Source organism: Puma concolor, chromosome B3 (genome assembly GCF_028749965.1).
Source record: "Puma concolor isolate L17-30 chromosome B3, mPumCon1.1.hap2, whole genome shotgun sequence".
NCBI lineage: Eukaryota > Metazoa > Chordata > Mammalia > Carnivora > Felidae > Puma > Puma concolor.
In genome coordinates this window covers 11,998,429-12,019,636 of record NC_141672.1, presented here as the reverse complement: position 1 = coordinate 12,019,636, position 21,208 = coordinate 11,998,429, and the positions used below count along the sequence as shown (strand labels likewise).

The window sequence follows — 21,208 nt, the reverse complement described above, 5'->3', positions numbered from 1 at the left end:
TTGGGATGAGCACTGGGTGTTGTATGGAAACCAATTTGACAATAAATTTCATATATAAATTTAAAAAAATAATAAAAAAAATAAGTACCTTTTAATAGAAAAAAAAAAAAATGAGTAAGTCTTGAATCTGGTTCTGCCTGACTCTAAGTCCAGGCTCAGAACGTCCCTCCACTCCGCAGTTGATTCTTTAAGTATCTTCTATTAACATGTAGGATGCCCCTTTCCATTGGCTTCATTTGGTTTTTCAGCAGTGCCACGTGCCAATTTCCTCACGTGCCAATTTCCATTCTGGGTGGTTGCAAGGGAACACACCTGGGTTCCTTGTCTCTAATCTTTCATTTTTCTTTTCTGTGGCCCTCCAGCTTCACCTTCCGTGGAATTCTCCTCCTTCCTTTGCCCCAACTTTTTAAGTCGTCTCCCAGCCCCCGGGCAGTGGGACCTCCCATACTAATCATCAGCAGGAGAGCCCATCAGAGAGGGGAGGCAGAGGGCACGGACCGCAGCACGCCGGGAAGCCATGCTGAGCGTTGCTTGTGCATTTCCTTCTTCGCGGTCCTCTGGAGCGTCCTCGCCGCCCTCCGGCCCCGGCTGTCTCCAGCCCGCCCCGGATCCGCCTCCCCCTCCTTCCTCCGGGAGGTTGAGACCGAGCGTGGGACGCACTTGTGTCCCTCTCCGGTCACCTCGTTGAGGCACCGGGGCTGCTCCCGGAGCAGGATTTACAGGCCCGGAGAACGCCAATGGGAGATCCAAATGGTCGGGGACTCCGGCACTTTAAGAGGCTTTTCTCTGGGAAACACCCGTCCCCTCCGAGCGCCTTATGAATGGAAATACTCCTCCCCCGGTCGAGCCCATTTTCCCATTTCACCAGGAGCCGCGGGTTGCTCTCTCCTTTCGGTCTCCCCGCCCACATCAACGCGGGCAGCTCCAGGAGGGGACGGACAGGAAGCCTTTGGCCGCCTATTAAATCCCACCCATTTCTCCGGGGGCGATTTCCTAACCTTCCGGGACCGAATTCTGCAATTTGATGTGCGTTTTGTCCGAATGGTAGCGACACGGGCCTAAGGGAGGGGGAAAGCAAGGGGGTGGGGGGTGGGGGGTATGCGCTCTTTTCCTCGCAACATCGCTGGCGGAGCGAGGGAGCTCACACGACACAGATTTTGGGGCAAAGCCTTTCCATCTGGACAGCACCATGTCCACCAAAGCGGAGCAGTGTAAGTAGCAGCCGGCCCGGCGTTCCGGCCCGGCCTCCGGCTGGGAGCTATTGCAGTTGCGGCGTTTGCGGCTGCCGGGAGACCTTGGCATCGTGCTGGTGCGGGGGTGGGGGCTGAGGTTGGGGCGGGTGGGGGCTGGGGGGCGGAAGAGAAAGTGGGGGAGGGTGGACGTGGATGGCAACGCGGCGCTGTCCCCGGTGCTGAAAAATAATGCTGTCTTCTCGGGCTTGTGGTGGGGTTTCGCAAGACTGAAAGACCCTGCGAAATGAAATTGAAATAGGGTCATTCTCGGGAAAAAGAGGCCTCATATCTTTCAGATAAACATTTCAGTATCTCTTGTTGGAGTGGGGGAAGGGGGGCAGCGGCAAATCAGGGGCGGGGAACTGTCAGTGCAACCAAAGCCTGCCTGGCCTTCTGAGCATGCCCAGTTCTAGGTGCTGGAGCCATCGGGGAGTTTGAGTCTGCAGTTTCCACTTTGGGTTGGAGAGGCAGGAAAGGAGAGAAGGGAGAGGGAGCCGGGAGTCAGGCAGAATTCTGGACCAGTGTGAGGAAAATCAACTCCTGAATACCTACACTAATGCAAAAACTAACCCCAACCACAGGTTAAAGCAAGAGTTGGTGCTTTGCATGAAGGTGAAAGGGGCTCTGAGAAAATGATCTAATTATTTTTCCAAAGAGGTTTCCTTTGTAGGGCAGCTCACACAAACTACAACAAATAGCAAGAGGATTTTAGTTGTCTCAGTGTGTTTGGTTGGAAACAACCTGCTAACTCCTTGTGCACAGAGGAAGTTTCTAATATGCTTCCTATAGCCTCTCTTATTGCAGTGCGCATTTGTAGGCCGGTGGTATGTACTTCGTAGGTTGATTAATGTGAAATCTTTTCCCGAGTGCACTTGAGGGATTCAGGAACTTAGTTTTTGTAAGTAAAAGATATTTTTATTAAGCAATGAGTTTGAATTTTTAACAAATATGCCAGAACTGGTTCATCTAATTGACTCTTGTTTCTCTCAAAGAAGTACACAGTTAAGTTGATAATGCTGTCCTGTCACTACTTAAGTCTTTGTATTTCTTTTTTTGGAATGGCTATAAAAGCCATTTTGTGAGACACCCGACACAGTAGTCTCATTATTGTGGGGCAGTATGTTGTATATGATATGCATATGCAGTGTGCCACTTATTCACCAGATAGATGAAATGAACTGAAGGCTCACAGAATTCCCAGATTGATGGTTCATTAGAGATTCTCTATGCCCACCTACCATCCAGTGCTTGTACCTCTTAACAATGTTATTTTTGGAATGTGGAACATCTGGTTTGAATCCTAGTTCTGCCATTTACTGTTTGACCTTGGGCAAGATAATTGATGTCTCTAAACTTTATTTCCTCATCTGTAAACCTGGGGTAATAATGCTGATGGCGTTGTGATTATAAACGAGGGAATACACATGGAAGATTGAGTAGTGAGCCTAGCACATAAAAGAACTCAAGAAATGATAGCTCTTCCCTCTTAATATTCCATCTCTTCTAAACAGAAAGTTCTTTTGTGAATTTTTTGGCCTGTTTTTAAAAGTTAAATCTAAACCTCAAAGAAAAATTTTGCTTTCACATAGGATTTCAAACAAATTGAATGCATTATGTTTTGAGTAATGGTAACATAGTTGGAATCAGTGTGAACTTTCCACTTAAGAATATTGCACCCTTGAAGGTTTTATTATAGTATGTTGTTAAAAAAACCACCACCTGTCATTTGATTTTATAGTTACATATTATGTAACTTCAGGTTAAAATCAGTGAGTATTACTGTCTTTTTTCTGTGTTTTCATTTCCTTGTTATATTTGAGATGCACTGGATGCATTGTCTTGTCTCTTTCCTGGGCAGTTAATGCCAGGATGAATAAAATCTACTGGTGGATTTGGTTGTGTAGTGCAGGTAGTGTGTAGTTAAGAAGCTATTTTAGAAGTGTTTGTATAACAGATTTTTTTTCCCTCTGTAGATAATGGAAAGGACACCATATTTGAAGTTAGAACATGTGGATTTGAGTTTTTCATGCCCTTCTGATTAACTGTGAGACACGGGGCAATTAACTTAATACTTTAGTGCCTCAGAGTTTCCATCTATGAATTAAGGGATAATAGTAGCAGCTTTATTTGTCCTAAGTGTTCTGTTCTGGAAGGCAAAGAAGGTAAATGGGAATAGGCTGTGAAAAGGATAAAGATGTTTTGGGTGTTTTGAGGTATCTTTATTTATAGTGAAGGGAAGTTAAAAATTTCTTTTTTTTCTGTTTTACATGCACTAACATGAATGTATTGTCACTTGAGTGCACATTGTATACCTGAAAATAGAGCAAACACATGAAAATCTGCATGGTTGATGTTCATGAAGGGTGAATACTTTTTAATAAAGAGAAGTTGCAGATTTGTGGTATTTTATGCTTGGACTTAGTAGGAATATGGCTAGAAGGAAGGAGAAAGAAGGGAAGGCTACGATATTTTTCTCTCCTACTGGATGCGAAGACCACCAGAACAGGAGAGAACTAGAGAGTTTATTTATCCTCTGAATTCAGGATTATGCACAGTACCACTTGTCTAAGGACCAAGAGGAAGAATGAGGTTTAATATAATGTCACAATATTATTTCTATTGCTCTTCTTCCTGAGGCGTCTTGATGTAGGTAGAGGTTTCACTGGTGCAGGAAGTGGAGATAGTTTGGTTGAACCAGCAAGAGGAAGCACTTGCATTTCAACCCAAACAGATTACGTGATTTACCTTTGAGATGTAATGTATCACAGATATGTGAAAAATGATTTTATTTTTATGTAGTGATATTTTCTTGTGTGAAATAAGTAATAATGATGAAAGAGAGACTAGTATTAGCTAGGATATAGTTTGGAGCTGTTTTTATACATTCACTCTGTTTCCTGTATAATGTGCAGAACATCATAACAGAAGGTGAAGCTTCCTAGCAATTTCTTAAGGCGACTGCACAGAGCTAAAACTTTTTTCCTCCAAATGCTTCTTTTTCTTACAACATTCACTGTAGTGAAAATGTTTTTGTAGTTGCTTTAGAATCTGAAATGATTCTTTTATTTGGGGTTCTAAGGAATCCACCTCCTCTCCCTTTCTCTGTCTTCTAAGAGTTAAAATGGAATAATCTGGAGTACTTTGGATGTGCTCTTTCAAAAGAAGCATCTTTCAGTAACAGCAGAAGTTGAGTTGGGGTTCTAGAATCAGACTGCTGCCTAAGTATAAATTCTGGCTCTGCTTCTTGGAATCTCTGTGACCTTAGACAAGTTAACTCAACCTTTCTAAGCCTTGACTGTATTATCTATAAAATGGGGATAGTCATAGTTGTTGTGAAGATTAAAATGAGGTGATCCATGGAAAAGTGCTTAGCACAGAATCTTGGCACGTAATGAGGGGTTAATAAATGTTAGCTATTATTATCATCATCATCAAGTATAAAATCTTATGCTTGCTGCTAAAATGAGGATAATTATAAATTTGGATCTACTCACCCCCCCAGAGTGTAGCAGAAAAAAAAAGTAACCATGATATTATTTAAATGGGACATGGTCTATTGGACTATTTTTTATTCTCCTTTCCTTGTCTCTGGGTCTCCTCTACAGCAGTCAGCCTAACCCATTTTAAGTGGGAGGAGATTTCTGCATGGCAATTCCTTGACTTGGTATATCTAGCAAGACACTGGCTAATCATCTAAACAGAGGATTTCTAAAGCATGAAATCCCTATCCATCACTTTTTGTATTATAATGATGGTGTAGTAGCTGATAAACACAAATCACTTATATAAATATCCATCAAAATGTTTGTCAATTTTGGAAATTAGCCTGCTGAGTATAAATTCAAAAAAGCTAATTATAGAAATGTGAATATATGCTGTTTTTAATGTGCTTATCCTACTCACCTTAAAAAAATTTTTTTGAATGTTTATTTTTGAGAGAGAGAGAGCATGAGCTGTGAAGGGGCAGAGAGAGAGGGGAACAGAGGATCCAAAGGGGCCTCTGTGCTGATAGCAGAGAGCCTGATGTAGGGCTCAAATTCATGAACTGTGAGATCATGACCTGAGCTGAAGTCAGATGCTTAACCGACTGAGCCATCCAGGTGCCCCAGTCCTACTCAACATCTTTATCTTAGTAACTAAAAGTCTTTTTGATTATATGAAAAACACTTTTAAGAGTAGAGATAATTAGCACTATGAATTGAAGTTGAACTTGGCCCTGTCCCATGCATCTTTAAGGGTCATATTTAGAGAAATTGAGGGGCGCCTGGGTGGCTTGTTCGGTTAAGCGTCCGACTTCGGCTCAGGTCATGATCTCACGGTCCGTGAGTTCGAGCCCCGTGTCGGGCTCTGTGCTGACCGCTCAGAGCCTGGAGCCTGTTTCGGATTCTGTGTCTCCCTCTCTCTCTGCCCCTCCCCTGTTCATGCTCTGTCTCTCTCTGTCTCAAAAATAAATAAACGTTAAAAAAAACTAAAAAAAAAAGAGAAATTGATAGTTAAAAAATTATTTTATGTACATTATATTACTGTAAATAGAATATTGCTGTATTACTAATACTATTATAATAGAAAAACACTTCTTTGAATAGTACTGCAACTTGTAGTCATTTAGAAATCTTGGCACAACAACATTGCTAACCTCATAGAGAAAACTAGTTTTATTCACACATACAAAAATTGGAATATGGTTATTAGCCGTATTTGTGGTAGCAAAAAGAGCACATGGTTTTTAGCTCTTGTCTTACATGGTTTCTCTGCATCATTTGACAGTAGTTGCCACATTTTAAATTTGAACTCTTCTTTTCTTCTTTCTTTTCTGGCTGTTCCTACTCAGATTATTTCCCTTAGGGCTACTTTCTTCTCCCTATTTTTTATGAACAGCATTTTGTCATTAGGTTCCCCCCTCCTTTTTTAAATTGCACAGGTTCTTGGTTTCATTCACTTTCATCAGTTATCACCTCTATGTGGATGGCACCCAAATACAAGTTTAAAGTCTAAACATGTCTCTTGAACAAAAGCCTCTATCTCTATCCAGGCATCCTATAGTCATCTCAAACCCAAACTCTTTGTCTTCTCCCTCATGCTTGTACTTCTTTGGGTATTACTCATTTTAATGAATAGCACTACCATCTACCCATTCACCCAAGTGAAAAAACTGGAGAGTCTTCTTAAACTTCTCCTACTCTCTGTTATTACAGAGATACAACAAATCACCAACCCCTGTTGATTCTAGCCCATGCAACTAAATTGCTGCCCAACTCTTTGATCTACTTATTTTGGGTTTTTTTTTTCCAGTTCCTCCAATGTACTGTTTTCTTTTTGCCTCAAATGCTTTCTTTTTCTCCATGCCCTCTTCTTTGCCTTTCTTTTTTCCAGTACTTAGCTTGGAAGCCCTGCCTGATTGCCAGTCTCCCCTTGTACGCCCCTTTCGTGTACTCACACTGTATGGAATAATTTGTATTCTTGTTAGGTGACCTCATTTACTTTATGTATAGACTGTATTATGTTCATTTTTGTGTCTCCAGTGTGCAAACACCATTGTCTAGAGCACAGTGTATGCACAAAAGCTGTTTCTTCAAAGTAAAAATGATTGAGAGTGCATTAAATGTCTTTTTATAAAGAAGGATTACATAGTCCAATTTTTGGATACATTAATTTGAAGATTTCATATTTTTGTTAATGTGAAGTTTTGCACTCAGTACAATGTGAATATAAACTATACAGAATGCATGCTTTTCAATTGGATTTACAAGTAAATAAAAATACACTTTAAAAGTATGTAAAACATATTTGCTAAATCAAATTTTATAGTATTTATATAACAAGTTATACTTTTTCTGAATGTTAATTGTGTTTTTGCTTCTTTCTCATTAGTTAAAATTTTTTTTTAATTTTTTTTTTAACGTTTATTTATTTTTGAGACAGAGAGAGACAGAGCATGAAGGGGGGAGGGGCAGAGAGAGAAGGAGACACAGAATCGGAAGCAGGCTCCAGGCTCTGAGCCATCAGCCCAGAGCCTGACGCGGGGCTCGAACTCACAGACCGCAAGATCGTGACCTGAGCTGAAGTCGGACGCTTAACCGACTGCGCCACCCAGGCGCCCCTAAAATTTTCTGTTACTATATTCAGCATAATAGTTATGATTCCTAATTGGTAGACAATCTTAGTACATAGCCAACTGTTTTTCTTATGATAAAGTGACAATACATTTGAAGTTGGGGACTTGTGATGCTGTAATTTAATGTGGATCCTTTGATAATACATCTGTTCAAGTTTTATGTATTGATTACTCAACCTATAAGTAGGCTTTACATTGGGATTTTCATTTTATAGTATTGTTGTGTTGTAAACTCACACTTATTGCTTATATTCTGAAAAGATAGGAGTAGCTATTCATAGATGAGCACATATATTGGCTTAGAACTGAAATGTTTATTGCATCAAGAAGTACATTAAGCAAAATGTATTTTTATCAATAAGCTTGCTTTCTATAGTATGTGTCGCGACCGGCGCGACAAACACCGAGGTCAGGCTGAGACCGGGTCGAGCAATGTTCCCCGTTGACTCAAGCCAACCAGTATGGAAAGCTCAACCATTTTATTTAGAATTTTTAGTTTTTTTCAATTCATATGTTATATTTTTGTCTTGTTTTTCTCTTCTTTTGTGGTACCAAGCAATCCATATTTCATCAGCTTGTCCATTCACTTACTTAGCAAATATTTATTGAGTGTTTACAATGTGTCAGACTCTGTACTAGGTTTTAGAGGAGATTACAGTTGAGTACTCAGGGGCATCCCAGTTTGCTGAGGTGTATATACTCTATTTTCAGCTTTCCTTTGATATGCTGTCTAGGTCCCTAAAAATAATAGGAAATTGATGAACTTGTCATGACTTATTCATAGAGAGACAATGCTTGCTCCTTGTGACCATTATTGCTTTTGTTGTTGTTGTTGTTGTTTGTTGTTCTTACTGGAGGCTAAAATTTTTGTAGAGAATCTTGTTAGAATCCCTGGCTGCCACTCAGCATTGTTCTCATTTTCCGGACTTTTCTGGTTATTCTTTCTCAATCTGCCAAATTAATTTTATAATAAAGTTATATATCTCCAGAAAAAAGCCTGATAGCATTTTTATGACTATCACATTAAAATTAGAAAATAACTTATGTAGGGAGAACTAATATCTTTAGGATACTGAATCTTTTAAAAATATTTATTTATTTAGAGAAAGAGAGAGTGAGAGAGAGAGTGTGTGTGCGCGAGCAGGGAAGGGGCAGAGAGAGATGAGAGAGAGAATCCCAAGCAGGCTCTGTGCTGTCAGAGTAGAGCCCCATATGGGGCTCGAACTCACCAACCGTGAGATCATGATCTGAGCTGAAATCAAGATCATGATCTGACTGAGCCACCCAGGTGCCCCAGGATATTGAATCTTATCTAACAACATGATATGTTTTTCCATTTGTTCAAGTCTTTTCATGCCTTTTTAGGGATGCTTTGGAATTTTTTGTTAACCTTATGTTTAGTATTTTCTTTTTTTTCTATCATAATTGGGGTCTATCTTCCATCTCTGATTTTTTACATGAAGGGTATTGATCTTTGTATGCAAATTTTTTTTTTTTTTTAAATTTTTTTTTTTCAACATTTATTTATTTTTGGGACAGAGAGAGACAGAGCATGAACGGGGGAGGGGCAGAGAGAGAGGGAGACACAGAATCGGAAACAGGCTCCAGGCTCCGAGCCATCAGCCCAGAGCCTGACGCGGGGCTCGAACTCACGGACCGCGAGATCGTGACCTGGCTGAAGTCGGACGCTTAACCGACTGCGCCACCCAGGCGCCCCTGTATGCAAATTTTATAATCCTACTTTACTAAATGATCTTTGTGTAGCAGTTTGCCATTTATTTTGGGGGGAGTTTTCAATGTATATATAATTATACGGTCTGTGAACAACAGGAAATAATTTTATCCTTTCTTTTCTATCCAATTCTTATATCTTGAATTGCTTTCTCTTTTCTAATTGCATTGGTGAATATCTCCAACACAATGTTAAATATGGTGTAGATAGTGGGTATTTTTGCCTTGTTTTTAATTTTCGTAGGAAAGCCTCTAGTATTTCTCTTTTAAATAAGCTATTATTTGGGGCTGAGATAATTTACTAAGGAAGTATCCATCAATTTCTATGTTATTGAGCTTTTTACAAAAACCTGACTGGTGCTGAGTTTTCTATATTTTTGGAAGCCATATGACCTCTCTTAACTTTATGAATATGCTGGGTTAGATTTTGTCATATTTTATTTAATAATTTTTGCATTGATATTCATGAGTTATATTGGTCCACAGGTTTTTAAAACAATTATTTATAGAGGTGTCTGGGTAGCTCAGTTGGTGAAGCCCCTGACTCTTGATTTTGGCCCAGGTCACAATCTCACCAACTGTGAGCTGGAGCTCCGCATCGGGCTTTGTGCTGAGAGCCTGCTTGGGATTCTGTCTCTCGCTCTCTCTGTGCCTTTACCCTACTTGTGTGCTGTCTCTCTCCCTTTCAAAATAAATAAATTTAAACTTAAAAAAAATACTTATGTATTCATTCATTCATTCATTCATTCATTTTTGTAGGGGTGGAGGTTGGGAGCAGTTCTAGTCAGGATCTGAGAACATTGTTGTATTCACTATGGAAAATGAGTTTGGAAGTTTTCCTTCTTTTTATGCTCTGGAATGATTAAAGTAACATTGGGGTTACCTGATCTTTAAGTTTGTTAGAGTTCCCTTGTGAAACCATCTGGCTTGGTGCTCTTTTGTAGTGGAACTCTAACTTCTTTCTCTATGTCCTCTATGACTCTTATTCTGTTTAGAATTTCTGTTTCTACTGGGGTCTATTTTGGTAGGTTTTATTTCTTTAAAACATTATTCATGTCATCCAAGTTTTCAAATTTGTTTGCATAAAATTTTGCAAGAGTCCCTTAGAACTTTTCTAAAAATTTTCTTTATTTTAACTTCCTTGTCATTTCAATTGTTGTGCTTTTAATGCTATATACTTATGTTTTCTCCTGACTACCCCCTCCCTCCTTTTGTCATGAGTGAATTAGTGGTTTGTCCATTGTTGCTTTCTTTTCTAGGGAACTAGTTTTTGGATTTATGTATTGATTCTACTGGTTTTTTTTTTTTTTTTTTTTTGGTTTCTAAATTAACTTGTGCCATTTATTATTAATTCTCCTTTTCCTTGATTTCTTTGTTTTATTTTGGTGTTCCCTAGAAGGCTTTTTGAGTTGGGCGCTAATTTATTTATTTTAATATTTTCTATATAGGCATTTCATGCTATGTATTTTTCTTTGATCCTTCCTTTCTCTGTAGCCTACAGATTCTGATAATGTCAGGCTTTAATTATCATTTTCAAGAAATTCTACAGTTTAATTTTGTATTTTGCCTTTGATCCAAGAGTTGCTTAAAAGTGGAAGGATATTTTAGTTTTTTTAAATTTTGTTATTTATTTCTATATTTATTGCATTATAATCTGAGGATGATATTTGCATTATTTCTATTCTTTGGACCTTACTGTGGTTTTCTCTGTGGCCTAAGATTTAGTCAGTTTTTGTGAGTATTCTGGGTGTACTTGAAAAGAAGTTGTAATCTCTATTACTGGGGCTCAGAGTTTGATGTGGATTGTAAGATATATCTTATTTATGTTGTTTAGGTCTTCTGTACCTTTATTAATTTTTCATCTGCTTGATCTTGGATTGTGAGAGGTATGTTAAAGTCTATTATTAATGTGTTTTTGTCTATTTCTCCTTTCATCTCCTGTAGGTTGCTGCTTAATGAAGGCTATTGCTGTGTTATTGGGTGCATAAATGTTAACAATTATAATATCTTCATTGTGAATTGTAGACTTAAGCATTATGAAGTGTTCTTCTTTATACATTTTAATGCTTTTGGGTCTCAATTCCACCCTGTTGGATATCAAGATTATGAACCCTATTTTCTTTTATTTGTGTTTGCCTGATATATCTTTCTCCATCCTTTTATTTTTAACTCTTTTGAATCTCTTTGTTTTAGGTGTGTCTCTTGTATTCTGCATAGTGTTGGATTTTGCTTTATTAGACAATCTGAAAATCCTTTTCTTTCAATAGGTGAGTTAAGTCCATTTACATCTATTGATATTATTAATATGTTTGGCCTCAGTTCTATCAAATTGTTTTATTTTTATATCTTTTGTATCTGTGCTTTTTCATCATGCAGTGGGTTTTATCTGCTTGTGTGTTTCATTGGTTAACTTTTTACTGATACCTTTATATACCATTAGTCCATTTTTGGGGGGCGTACTTGTGGGTTGCCTACATTAAACAACACTGAAATTATCTGGTAACCTCTTCTCCCTTACTCCTTCTACTCCACTATCTGATCTAAAGTAATATCCTTTTATTTCCAATTAGTGTCTATTAGACAATCATGTCCATATGTACTCCTTATTTCCTCACTCCAACTATTGATAATTATACTGTATTTACTATATTGTTTCCTTTATAACCACAGTTTAGCTTTGTTCTACAGGTATATTTATATCTAATGACCATCACGGATTCTTATATTACTGTTTCTCAATCTTTTTGATTGTCTGAATGTTCTTTTCTAATTGATTCTTTAGGAAGGGCTCACAGGACCAATGTATCCCAAATTTGGCAAGTTTATAGTAGTTTGCAGTTTGTATTCAGACATCAGTTTGGTGAGATATAAAACCCTTGACTCATATTTCTTTACCTTGAGTATTTTACATATGTTACACTATTTTTTTTGAGGGTGGGGTGGGCATTAAGAATTGTTGAGAAGTCTGGTGCAGTCTTGTTTTCTTTCCCTTATGAGTGACTTAGCCTTTTTGCCTGATTGCCCAAGGTTTTTTTTATTTTTCTTTAAAGTAGTTTTAACTATAATATGATTCTGTGTTGGCCATGCTGAAATGATTGTGGTGTGTCTTTTCAATATGTAATTTCAAGATTTTTTTTTAATGTTTATCTATTTTTGAGAAAGAGAGAGAGAGAGAGAGAGAGAGAGAAAGTGCAAGTGGGGGAGGGGCAGAGAGAGGGAGACAGAATCCGAAGCAGGTTGCACGCTCCGTGCTGTCAGCGCAGAGCCTGATGCAGGGCTTGAACTCATGAACTGTGAGATCATGACCTGAGCTGAAGTCAGATGCTTAACTGACTGAGCCACCCAGATGCCCTAATTTCAAGATTAAAAAAAATTTTTTTAGGAACATGTTCTGGAATAGTTTTAGTATTTATTTTGTTCTATTATTTGACATTCTTTGTGATCCCTATCATATGTAATTTTTTTTTTTTTTTTGCTTATCTTCTGTATGGATCACTTTCTGTTGAATGTTTTTAAAATCTTTCTTCATTTCTTTTGAGTTTTTTTAAGAGTCACCCACACAATGTACTTTTATTTCTCTATATGTGAATCAGCTTATTCATGGTGATTCCACATATATGTAGAAATATATTTATTTAATCCTTAATTTGAAATGTCACATATAAATAAAACAATGAAACCGTTCTGTTGAATATTATCTTATTTCTCACAAATTCAAACTTATTCAGTATAAGTAAGTACAAGCATCTGACTATGTCATTATGTCTTCTAGTGTAAACATGCCCAAGTACCTACGTATTGGAATACATGTTATTTTCTTCCCTCTTTTTTTTCTGGAAATAATATATATAAAAAATTCACCCATTTTCAAGGCAGAGTTTAATGAATTTTGCTAAGTATATATAATAGTGTAACTACCACCCTAACCAGTATAACGAATAGTCCCCTTATCTTAGAAAGAGTCCTTGTGTGCCTTTGCTCTTTTTTAAATTGAAGTGTAGTTGACTTACAATATTACATTAGTTTCAGTTGTACAGCATAGTGGTTTGATGAGTTTGTACGTTATGCTCTGCTCACCACAAGTGTAGCTACCATCTGTCACCATATGATGGTATTACAGTGCCATTGACTGTATTCCCCTTGCTGTACCTTTTATTCCCCTGACTTTACTCATTCCATAAATGAAAGCCTATATCTCCTACTTCTCTTCACTCATTTTGCCCATCCCCCTATTCCCCTCCCCTCTGGCAGCCATCAGTTTGTTCTCTGCACCAGTGGGTCCGTTTCTTCTTTTTGTTTGTTTGTTTTGATTTTTAAATTCTGTATATAAGGGAAATCATATGGTATTTTTCTTTCTCAGTCTGACTTATTTCACGTAGTGTAATACCCACTAGGTCCATCTATGTTGTCACAGATGGCAAGATCTCATCCTTTTATATGGCTGAGTAATATTCCATTGCTTATATATACCACATTTTCTTTATCCACTCTTCTATTGATGGACACTGGGGCTGCTTCCGTATCTTGGCTATTGTAAATAATGCTGCGTAAACGTAGGTGTGAATATATCTTTTATAATTAGTGTTTTTGTTTCCTTTGGGTAAATACTCAGTAGTGGAATTACTGGATCATATGATATTTCTATTTTTAATTTTTTGAGGAACTTCCAGTACTGTTTTCCATGGTGGCTGCACCAATTTATCTGCACCTTTGCTCTTGATCTTTTTCCTCTACTGCTGGTCTCAGGCAAACACTGATCTGCTTTCTGTTGCTATTGTGTTGTGTTTTCTAGACTTTATATAAATAGAACAATTGAGAACATAGTCTTCTGTTGACTTCTTTTATTTAGCATAATGTCTTTGAGGCTAATTATTGTTGTATATATTAATATTTTTCTCCTTTTTATTGTTCTGCAGTATTCCATGGTATGCATACAATATTTGGGCTGTTTTCAGTTTTTGGCTATTACAAATAATGCTGCTAAAGGTATCTGCATACATATTTTCATGGGGCCATATTTTTTATTTCTCTAGGGTGAACATCTAGGAGTAGAAATGCTTGGTATTATGGTAAATGAATATTTAACATTATAAGATAGTGCCATATTGTTTATCAAAGTGGCTGTAACATTTTGCATTCCCACCAGTACTGGAGGAGGGAGTTCCAGTTGTCCCACATCTTCACCAGCACTGGGCATTGACTTGGTATTAATGTAAGTTGTTCTAGTAGGTGTGTGTAGTGGTATCTCACTGCGGTCTTAATTAGCATTTATCTTAGGACTAGTGATGCTTTTTATGTGCTTCTTGGCCATTTGTATATCTTTTTATGGGACATGTCTCTTTCAATCTTTTGTTAGATTTTTGGCCTTTTTGTTGAGTTGTAAAAGTTGTTGATTCTGAATACAAGCTCTTTGTTGTGAAAAATTTTGCTTCTAGTCTGTGGCTTACCTTTGTGTTTTCATAACTGACTTTTGAGAAGTGAAACTTTCAAATCACGAAGTCCAATTCACCAACATTTTTTTTCTTTTATAATTTGTGCTTTTGGTGTCCTGTTTAAGAAATGTTTGCCTCACCTAATGACACAAAGATTTTCTCCATTGTTTTCTTCTAGAAATATAATAGTTTAATTTCTAACATTTAGGTCTATGAATACTTTGAGTCAATCTTTATGTTTGGCAAGAGGTAAGGTTTGAGGTTCATTATTTCCATATACAGTATCCAGTTGTTCCAGCACCATTTGTTATAAAAAAATATCTTGTCTCCTTTGAATTATCTTGGTACCTTTGTTGAAAATCAGACTATCATATATCTGGGTCTCACTCTAGACTTTATTCTGTTTATTCATTTATATGTCTATCCTTAGGCCAGTGACATACTCTCTTTATTACTGTAAGTTTATAGCAAGGCTTGAAATCAAGTAGTATAAATCTTCCAACTTTGTTCTTTTTTTTTTTTTTTTTACAAATTATTTTAATTATTGTAGGTCCTTTTCTATCAATGTAAATTTAAAAACCAACATGTCATATTTTTTCAAAAGAAATTTATTTGGATTTTGGCCAATACATCAGTTTGAGGAGGATTACTGAGGAACACTGAGTTTTTTAGGAACACTGAGTTTTCTAATTCTTGGAATGAGACGTATGTGTACTTATTTAGGTCTTGTTTGATTTCCCTTTGTAATGTCTTGCAATCGTTACATCATTCATTAAATTTATTCCTAAGTATTTTTGTGGAGTTGTTTTCCAAATTTCATTTTCTAGTTACTTGGTGTTAGTATAGAGAAATACAGTTAGTTTTTCTATTTTGATCTTATATCCTGCACTGCTGCAATGCTAATTACTTATTAGTCTAGTAGCTTTTTGGGGGGTATTACTTAAGATTTCAACACATACCATCCTGTCACCTGTGAATAAAGAATGTTTTTACATCTACCTTTCTAATCTTTATGCCTTTAAAAAATATGTTTTGGGGCACCTGGGTGGCTCAATTGGCTAAATGTCCAAATTTGGCTCAGGTCATGATCTCATGGTTGATGAGTTCGAGCCCCACGTGGGGCTCTGTACTGACAGCTGGAGCCTGGAGACTGCTTCAGATTCTGTGTCTTTCTCTGTCTCGGCCCCTCCCATGCTTATGCTCTGTCTCTTTTTCTCTCAAAAAATAAATAAACATTACAATTTTTAAAAAATGCTTATTTATTTTTGAGAGAGTGAGAGAGCATGAGTGGGAGAGGGGCAGAGAGAGAGACAGAGACTCCCAAGAAGGCTCCATGATGTCAGTACAGAGCCCAATGTGGGGCTCAAACTCGTGAACTATGAGATCATGATGTGAGCCAAAATCAAGAGTCAGACACTTAACTGGCTAAGCCACCTGTGCACCCCTAATATTTATGCCTTTTATTTTTTCTTATGGCCTTATTGCACTGGCTAGGACCTACAGAACAGTGTAAATGAAAGTTATTTGAACAGACATCTTTGCTTAGTTATTGGTTTTACATAGAATGCTTTGAGCCTTTCACAATATTGTACCAGTGTTGCATTCCTGAAATAAATTGCATCTGGTCATTATGTATATCTTTTAAAAATGGTGGTGTATTCTGTTTGCTAATATTTTATTAAGAGTTTTTCTATCTATGTTCTTGAGAGATACTGGTCTCTAGTTTTCTTTTTTTGTGGTATCTTTACCTGGTTTTGGAATCAGAGTAAAATAAAATTGTCCTCATAAAATAAGTTGGGAAGTCTTCTCCTTTTCTGTATTTTCTGAAGGAGTTTGTATAGAATTGATCTTCATTTTTCCTTAAATTAAAAAAAATTTTTTTAAAGGTTTATTCATTTTTCAGAGACAGAGAGAAACAAAGTGTGGTAGGGAGGATGGGCAGCTAATAAGGGAGACACAGAATCCGAAGCAGGCTCCACACTCTGAGCTGTCAGCACAGAGCTTGACACAGGGCTTGAACCCACAGACCGCGAGATCATGACCTGACCTGAAGTCAGATGCTTAACCGACTGAGCCATCCAGGTGCCCCTATTTTTCCTTAAAGTTTTGATAAAATCCATGACTGAAGCCACTGGAGCCTTTTTTTTTTTTCCTTTTTTGTGGGAAAATTTTAAATTTTATGTTGAATTTAATAGATTTGGAGGTGTTCAAGTTTTTTGTTATTATTGTTTTAATTTCTTCTTTGTCAGTTTTGTTCTTTGTGTGTTTTTAGAAATATGTTTATTTTATTTACTTAGAGAGAGAGAGAGAGAGAGTGCATGCACATGCGTGCGCATGTAAGCAGGGGAGGGACAGAGAGAGGGGGGAGAATCCCAAGCAGGCTCTTTGCTGTCAGCATGGAGCCTCAATACCATGTACCTCATGTGTACCTCAATACCATGACTGTGAAATCATGACCTGAGCTGAGATCAAGAGTCGGATGCTTAACTGACTGAGTCACCCATGAGCCTCTGTTTTTTGTGTCTTTCAAGGAATATGTCTGTTTTGTCCATTTGTTAGATTTGTCCAGGTGTCCATTTATTGGCACAAAGTTATTTGTAACAATCCCTCTTATCCCTTTATCCTTTTTATATCTGGAGAAACTGTTGCTATATCTTTCTTTCATTTCTGATATTGGCAATTTACATTTTTTTCTTTTTTCTTGACTTATCTAGTTAGAGGTTTTTCAGTTTTATTGATCTTTTCAAATAGTGAGCATTTGGCTTATTTTCTCTAACGTTTGCCTGTTTTTCTGTTTTATTGATTTCTGCACTTACCTGTACAATTTCCTTTCTTTGATTTACTTTGGATTTAATTTGCTCTTCTTTTTCTGGTTTCTTAGAGTAGAAGCATATATATATATATATATATATATATATATATATATATATATATACACACACACACACACACACACACACACACACACATACACACACACACATATATATGTATATATATATTTTTTAAATATATGAAATTTATTGTCAAATTGGTTTCCATACAACACCCAGTGCTTAGCCCAAAAGATGCCCTCTTCAACACCTATCACCTACCCTTCCCTTCCTCCCACCCCCCATCAGCCCTCAGTTTGTTCTTATTTTTTAAGAGTCTCTTATGCTTTGGCTCTCTCCCACTCTAATCTCTCTCTCTCTCTCTCTCTCTCTCTCTCTCTCTCTCTTTTTTTTTCTTCCCCTCCCCCATGGGTTCCTGTTAAGTTTCTCAGGATCCACATAAGAGTGAAAACATATGGTATCTGTCTTTCTCTGTAAGGCTTATTTCACTTAGCATAGCACTCTCCAGTTCTGTCCACGTTGCTACAAAGGGCCATATTTCATTCTTTCTCATTGCCACATAGTACTCCATTAGAAGCTTATATTTTTGAATTGAGACCTTTCTGCTATTCTAATACGGGCACTTAAAGCCACAGATTTCCTTGTAAACTCTGCTTTAACCACGTTCCACAAATTATGATGGACTGTATTTTCATAATTGTTCAGTTCAAAATATTCTCTAATTTATAGCATAATTTTTCTTTGACCTCAAGTTTCTTTAGTATTGTGTTAATTTACAAATAATTGGAATGTTTCCTGGTCATCTTATTTATTGTTTTTGATTTCTAACTTAATTCCATTTTTGTCAGAGAACATAATCTATATGATTTCAATCTTTTGGCATTAATTGAGACTTGTTTTATGGTCCAGAATGTGGTTTATACTGTAAATATTCCCTGTATAATTGAAAAGAATGAGTATTCTGTAGTTGTAGAGTGATGTGTTTAAATCTATGTCCTTGCTATTTTTTGTCTAGTTTTTTTTATCAGTTGATAAAAGCATATTAAAGTTTTTAACTATGATTATGAAACTATTTTTCCAATTTTTGCTTCATGTGTTCTGCAGCTCTGTTATTGGGCTCATACTTATTTATGATTGTTATGTTTTCCTATTGAATCTTCTATTTTATCATTTTGAAGTATCTTCTTTATTCTTGTTAATATATTTTGCTTTGAAATCTCCTTGTCTGATATTAATAATGCTATTCCAGGCTACTTTTATTTACTATTTTTGTGGCATATATTTTCCATTAATTGTCTTATAGTCTTTAAACATTTCCTATTGGCTTCTTTTCTAAAATCTGTTTTTAAAAAGTGTTTATTTAGGGGCACCTGGGTGGCTCAGTTGGTTAAGCGTCTGACTTTGGCTCAGGTCATGATCTCGTGCTTTGTGGTTGTAAGCCCCATGCCAGGCTCTGTGCTGACAGCTCGGAGCCTGGAGCCTGCTTTGGATTCTGTGTCTCCCTCTCTCTCTGCCCCTCCCCGGCTTGTGCTCTCTCTCAAAAATAAATAAATACTAAAAAGTTTTTAAAAAATGTTTATTTGAGAGGGAGAGAGAGCATGTGAGCAAGGGAGGGGCAGAGAGAGAGGGAGAGAGGGAGTTCCAAGCAGGCTTTGTGTGGTCAGCTCAGAGCCCAATATGGGGCTTGAACCACCAACCATGAGATCATGACCTAAGCCGAAATCAAGAGTCAGACACTTAACCATCTGAGCCACCCAGCCACCCCCAATTTCCTGTGGCTTCTAAGATACTGTCTTTTGCATTTTTAAGTAAAGTTTGCCATAGCAATTAGAATGTATATCCTGGGGGTGTCTGGCGGGCTCAGTCATTAGAGCACGTGACGCTTGATCTCGAGGTTGTAAGTTTGAGCCCCACATTGGGTATAGAGATTACTGAAAAAATCTTTAAAACAAAGTTTAGAATGCACATCCTTGATTTTTCACTGCTAATATACAATTAATCATGTCCAACATTAGCTAATATATAGAAATCTTGTACCCTTAATACCCATATCATTCTTTATTTTATAGTTTTTTTTTTTAACTTTGTAATGTTTATTTTTGAGAGAGAGAGAGAGTACGAGTGGGGGAGGGTCAGAGAGAGAGGGAGACATGGAATCTTAAGCGGGCTCCAGGCTCTGAGCTCTCCCACAGACCCCGGCGCGGGGCTCGAACTCACAAATGCTGAGATCAGACCTGAACCAAAGTCGGATGCCCAACTGGCTGAGCCACACAGGTGCCCCTATTTTATGGTTATTAAATGTAATACATCTACATATGTTATATGCCCCACAAGGCAATGTTATGATTTTAATGTTGTATGGTTTAAGTTATAGGGTTAATAAATTAAGAAGAAAAAGGAAATACAGTCTTTTGTATTTTCCAAGAGATATGTTATATCTGATGGTCTTCATTGTTTTCTGAAGATTCAGGTTTCTGTTTGGTATCATTTCTCTTCTACCCCAAAACTTCCATTTAGCCTTTTCTGTAGTGCAACTTTGCTTGTGACCAAATTTCTTAGATTTCTTTTCTCTGAAAATGTCTTTAGTTTGCCTTCATCCTTGAATAATATTTTGCTGAATATAGAATTCTGATTTGATGTTTTTTTTCTTTCTTTCAGTACTTTAAAGATAATATTTTATCTGGCCTTCGTGTTTCAGAGGGGAATTTAGCCATCAATTGCAATACATGCATATTATGTATGTAATGTATTGTTTTTCTCTAGCTGCTTTCAAGATACGTTGTTTATCTTTGGCTTTTAACAGTTTGACTATCATATGGGTCTCTATTGGCATGGGAAATTTTTGGCTGTTATTTCTTCATATATTTTTTCTGCTCCATTCTTTTTTTCCTCTCCTTCCAATTACACACCCATAATTTTACTGTGTAATATTATCTAATAGGTCTCTGGAGCTCTGTTCATTTTTTCCCCCCAGTCTTTTATTTTCTCTGTACTTCAATCTTGGATACTGTCTGATGATCTATTTTCAAGTTCATATACTCTCCTTTGTCATGTCCATTTGGCTGTTAAGCCTATCCAGTGAATTTTTTTATATCAGAAATTATATTTTTCAGTTCTAGAATTTCCATCTTGTTCTTTTTTAATTATTCTTATTTTTCTGCGGAGACTTCTTATTTCTCTGATTAGAGGTTCATGCACTGAAAGCATGTTTTGTTTTACTTCATTGAAGATAATTCTAGCCGTCGCCATATACCTTGCCTGTTAGTTCCAATATGTTTCATTTCATGATGGAACTAGACTGATTTTCTTTTCTTCTCAGAAGAAATGTGTTTCATTTTCTTGGCTCTTTGTATTGGATAATTTTGGATTGTTGTCCTGGACATTATAAATGTGAAGTTGTGGATACTTTGGATTCTGTCATTTCCCACTGATGAAGAATGTTTTCTTTATATTAGTAGGTCATTTTCTTGGCTGGGCTTGAACCGCAGACTCTGTTACTTATGAAGTAACCTCTTACTCTGCTTAGATCTTTCATCTTCAACTAGGCTGCTTTGAGTCTGCTTTGTATTTGTGTGGTTCAGGTGTTAGAGAGGGAGGTGAATATTTGGAGTTTGCAGGTACCCCGTCCTGCTCTTTGTGTTTTTGGTGGGGTTCCTCCTCTTGCTTTGTCACCAGCCAGTATTCACAGCTTGCCAACATTCCTTATCTGGTTCCCCAGGCCAAAAAGATTGTGGGTTTTCTATGTCTGCCTTCAGCAGGGTGCATGCTGCCTGGATTGCACTTAGCCCCAGGCTAAAAGCCTTGGAGATGGGAACTTAACTGGTTTAGCTGCCTGTCTTCTGTCCTCCTTGGTGACTGGAAATC

The 21,208-nt window shown here is 37.3% G+C and overlaps 1 protein-coding gene across 20 annotated transcripts in view; it reads left to right on the top strand.

The window, feature by feature from the left end:
* Positions 1-912: 912 nt before the first annotated feature.
* UNC79 (unc-79 subunit of NALCN channel complex) overlaps positions 913-21,208 on the top strand; it is a 282,253-nt gene continuing 261,957 nt past the window's right edge. For 16 of the 20 annotated variants that reach the window (XM_086708934.1, XM_086708935.1, XM_086708940.1 and 13 more), the window contains exons 1-2: positions 1,096-1,211; positions 11,272-11,345. In XM_086708934.1, coding sequence (XP_086565060.1) covers positions 1,099-1,211; positions 11,272-11,345 — 187 coding nt within the window. In that variant the 5' untranslated portion in view covers positions 1,096-1,098. Of the gene's footprint in view, positions 1,027-1,095; positions 1,212-11,271; positions 11,346-21,208 lie in introns of those variants that run through there. The other 4 variants (XM_086708926.1, XM_086708939.1, XM_086708942.1 and 1 more) reach the window with 4 other exon arrangements.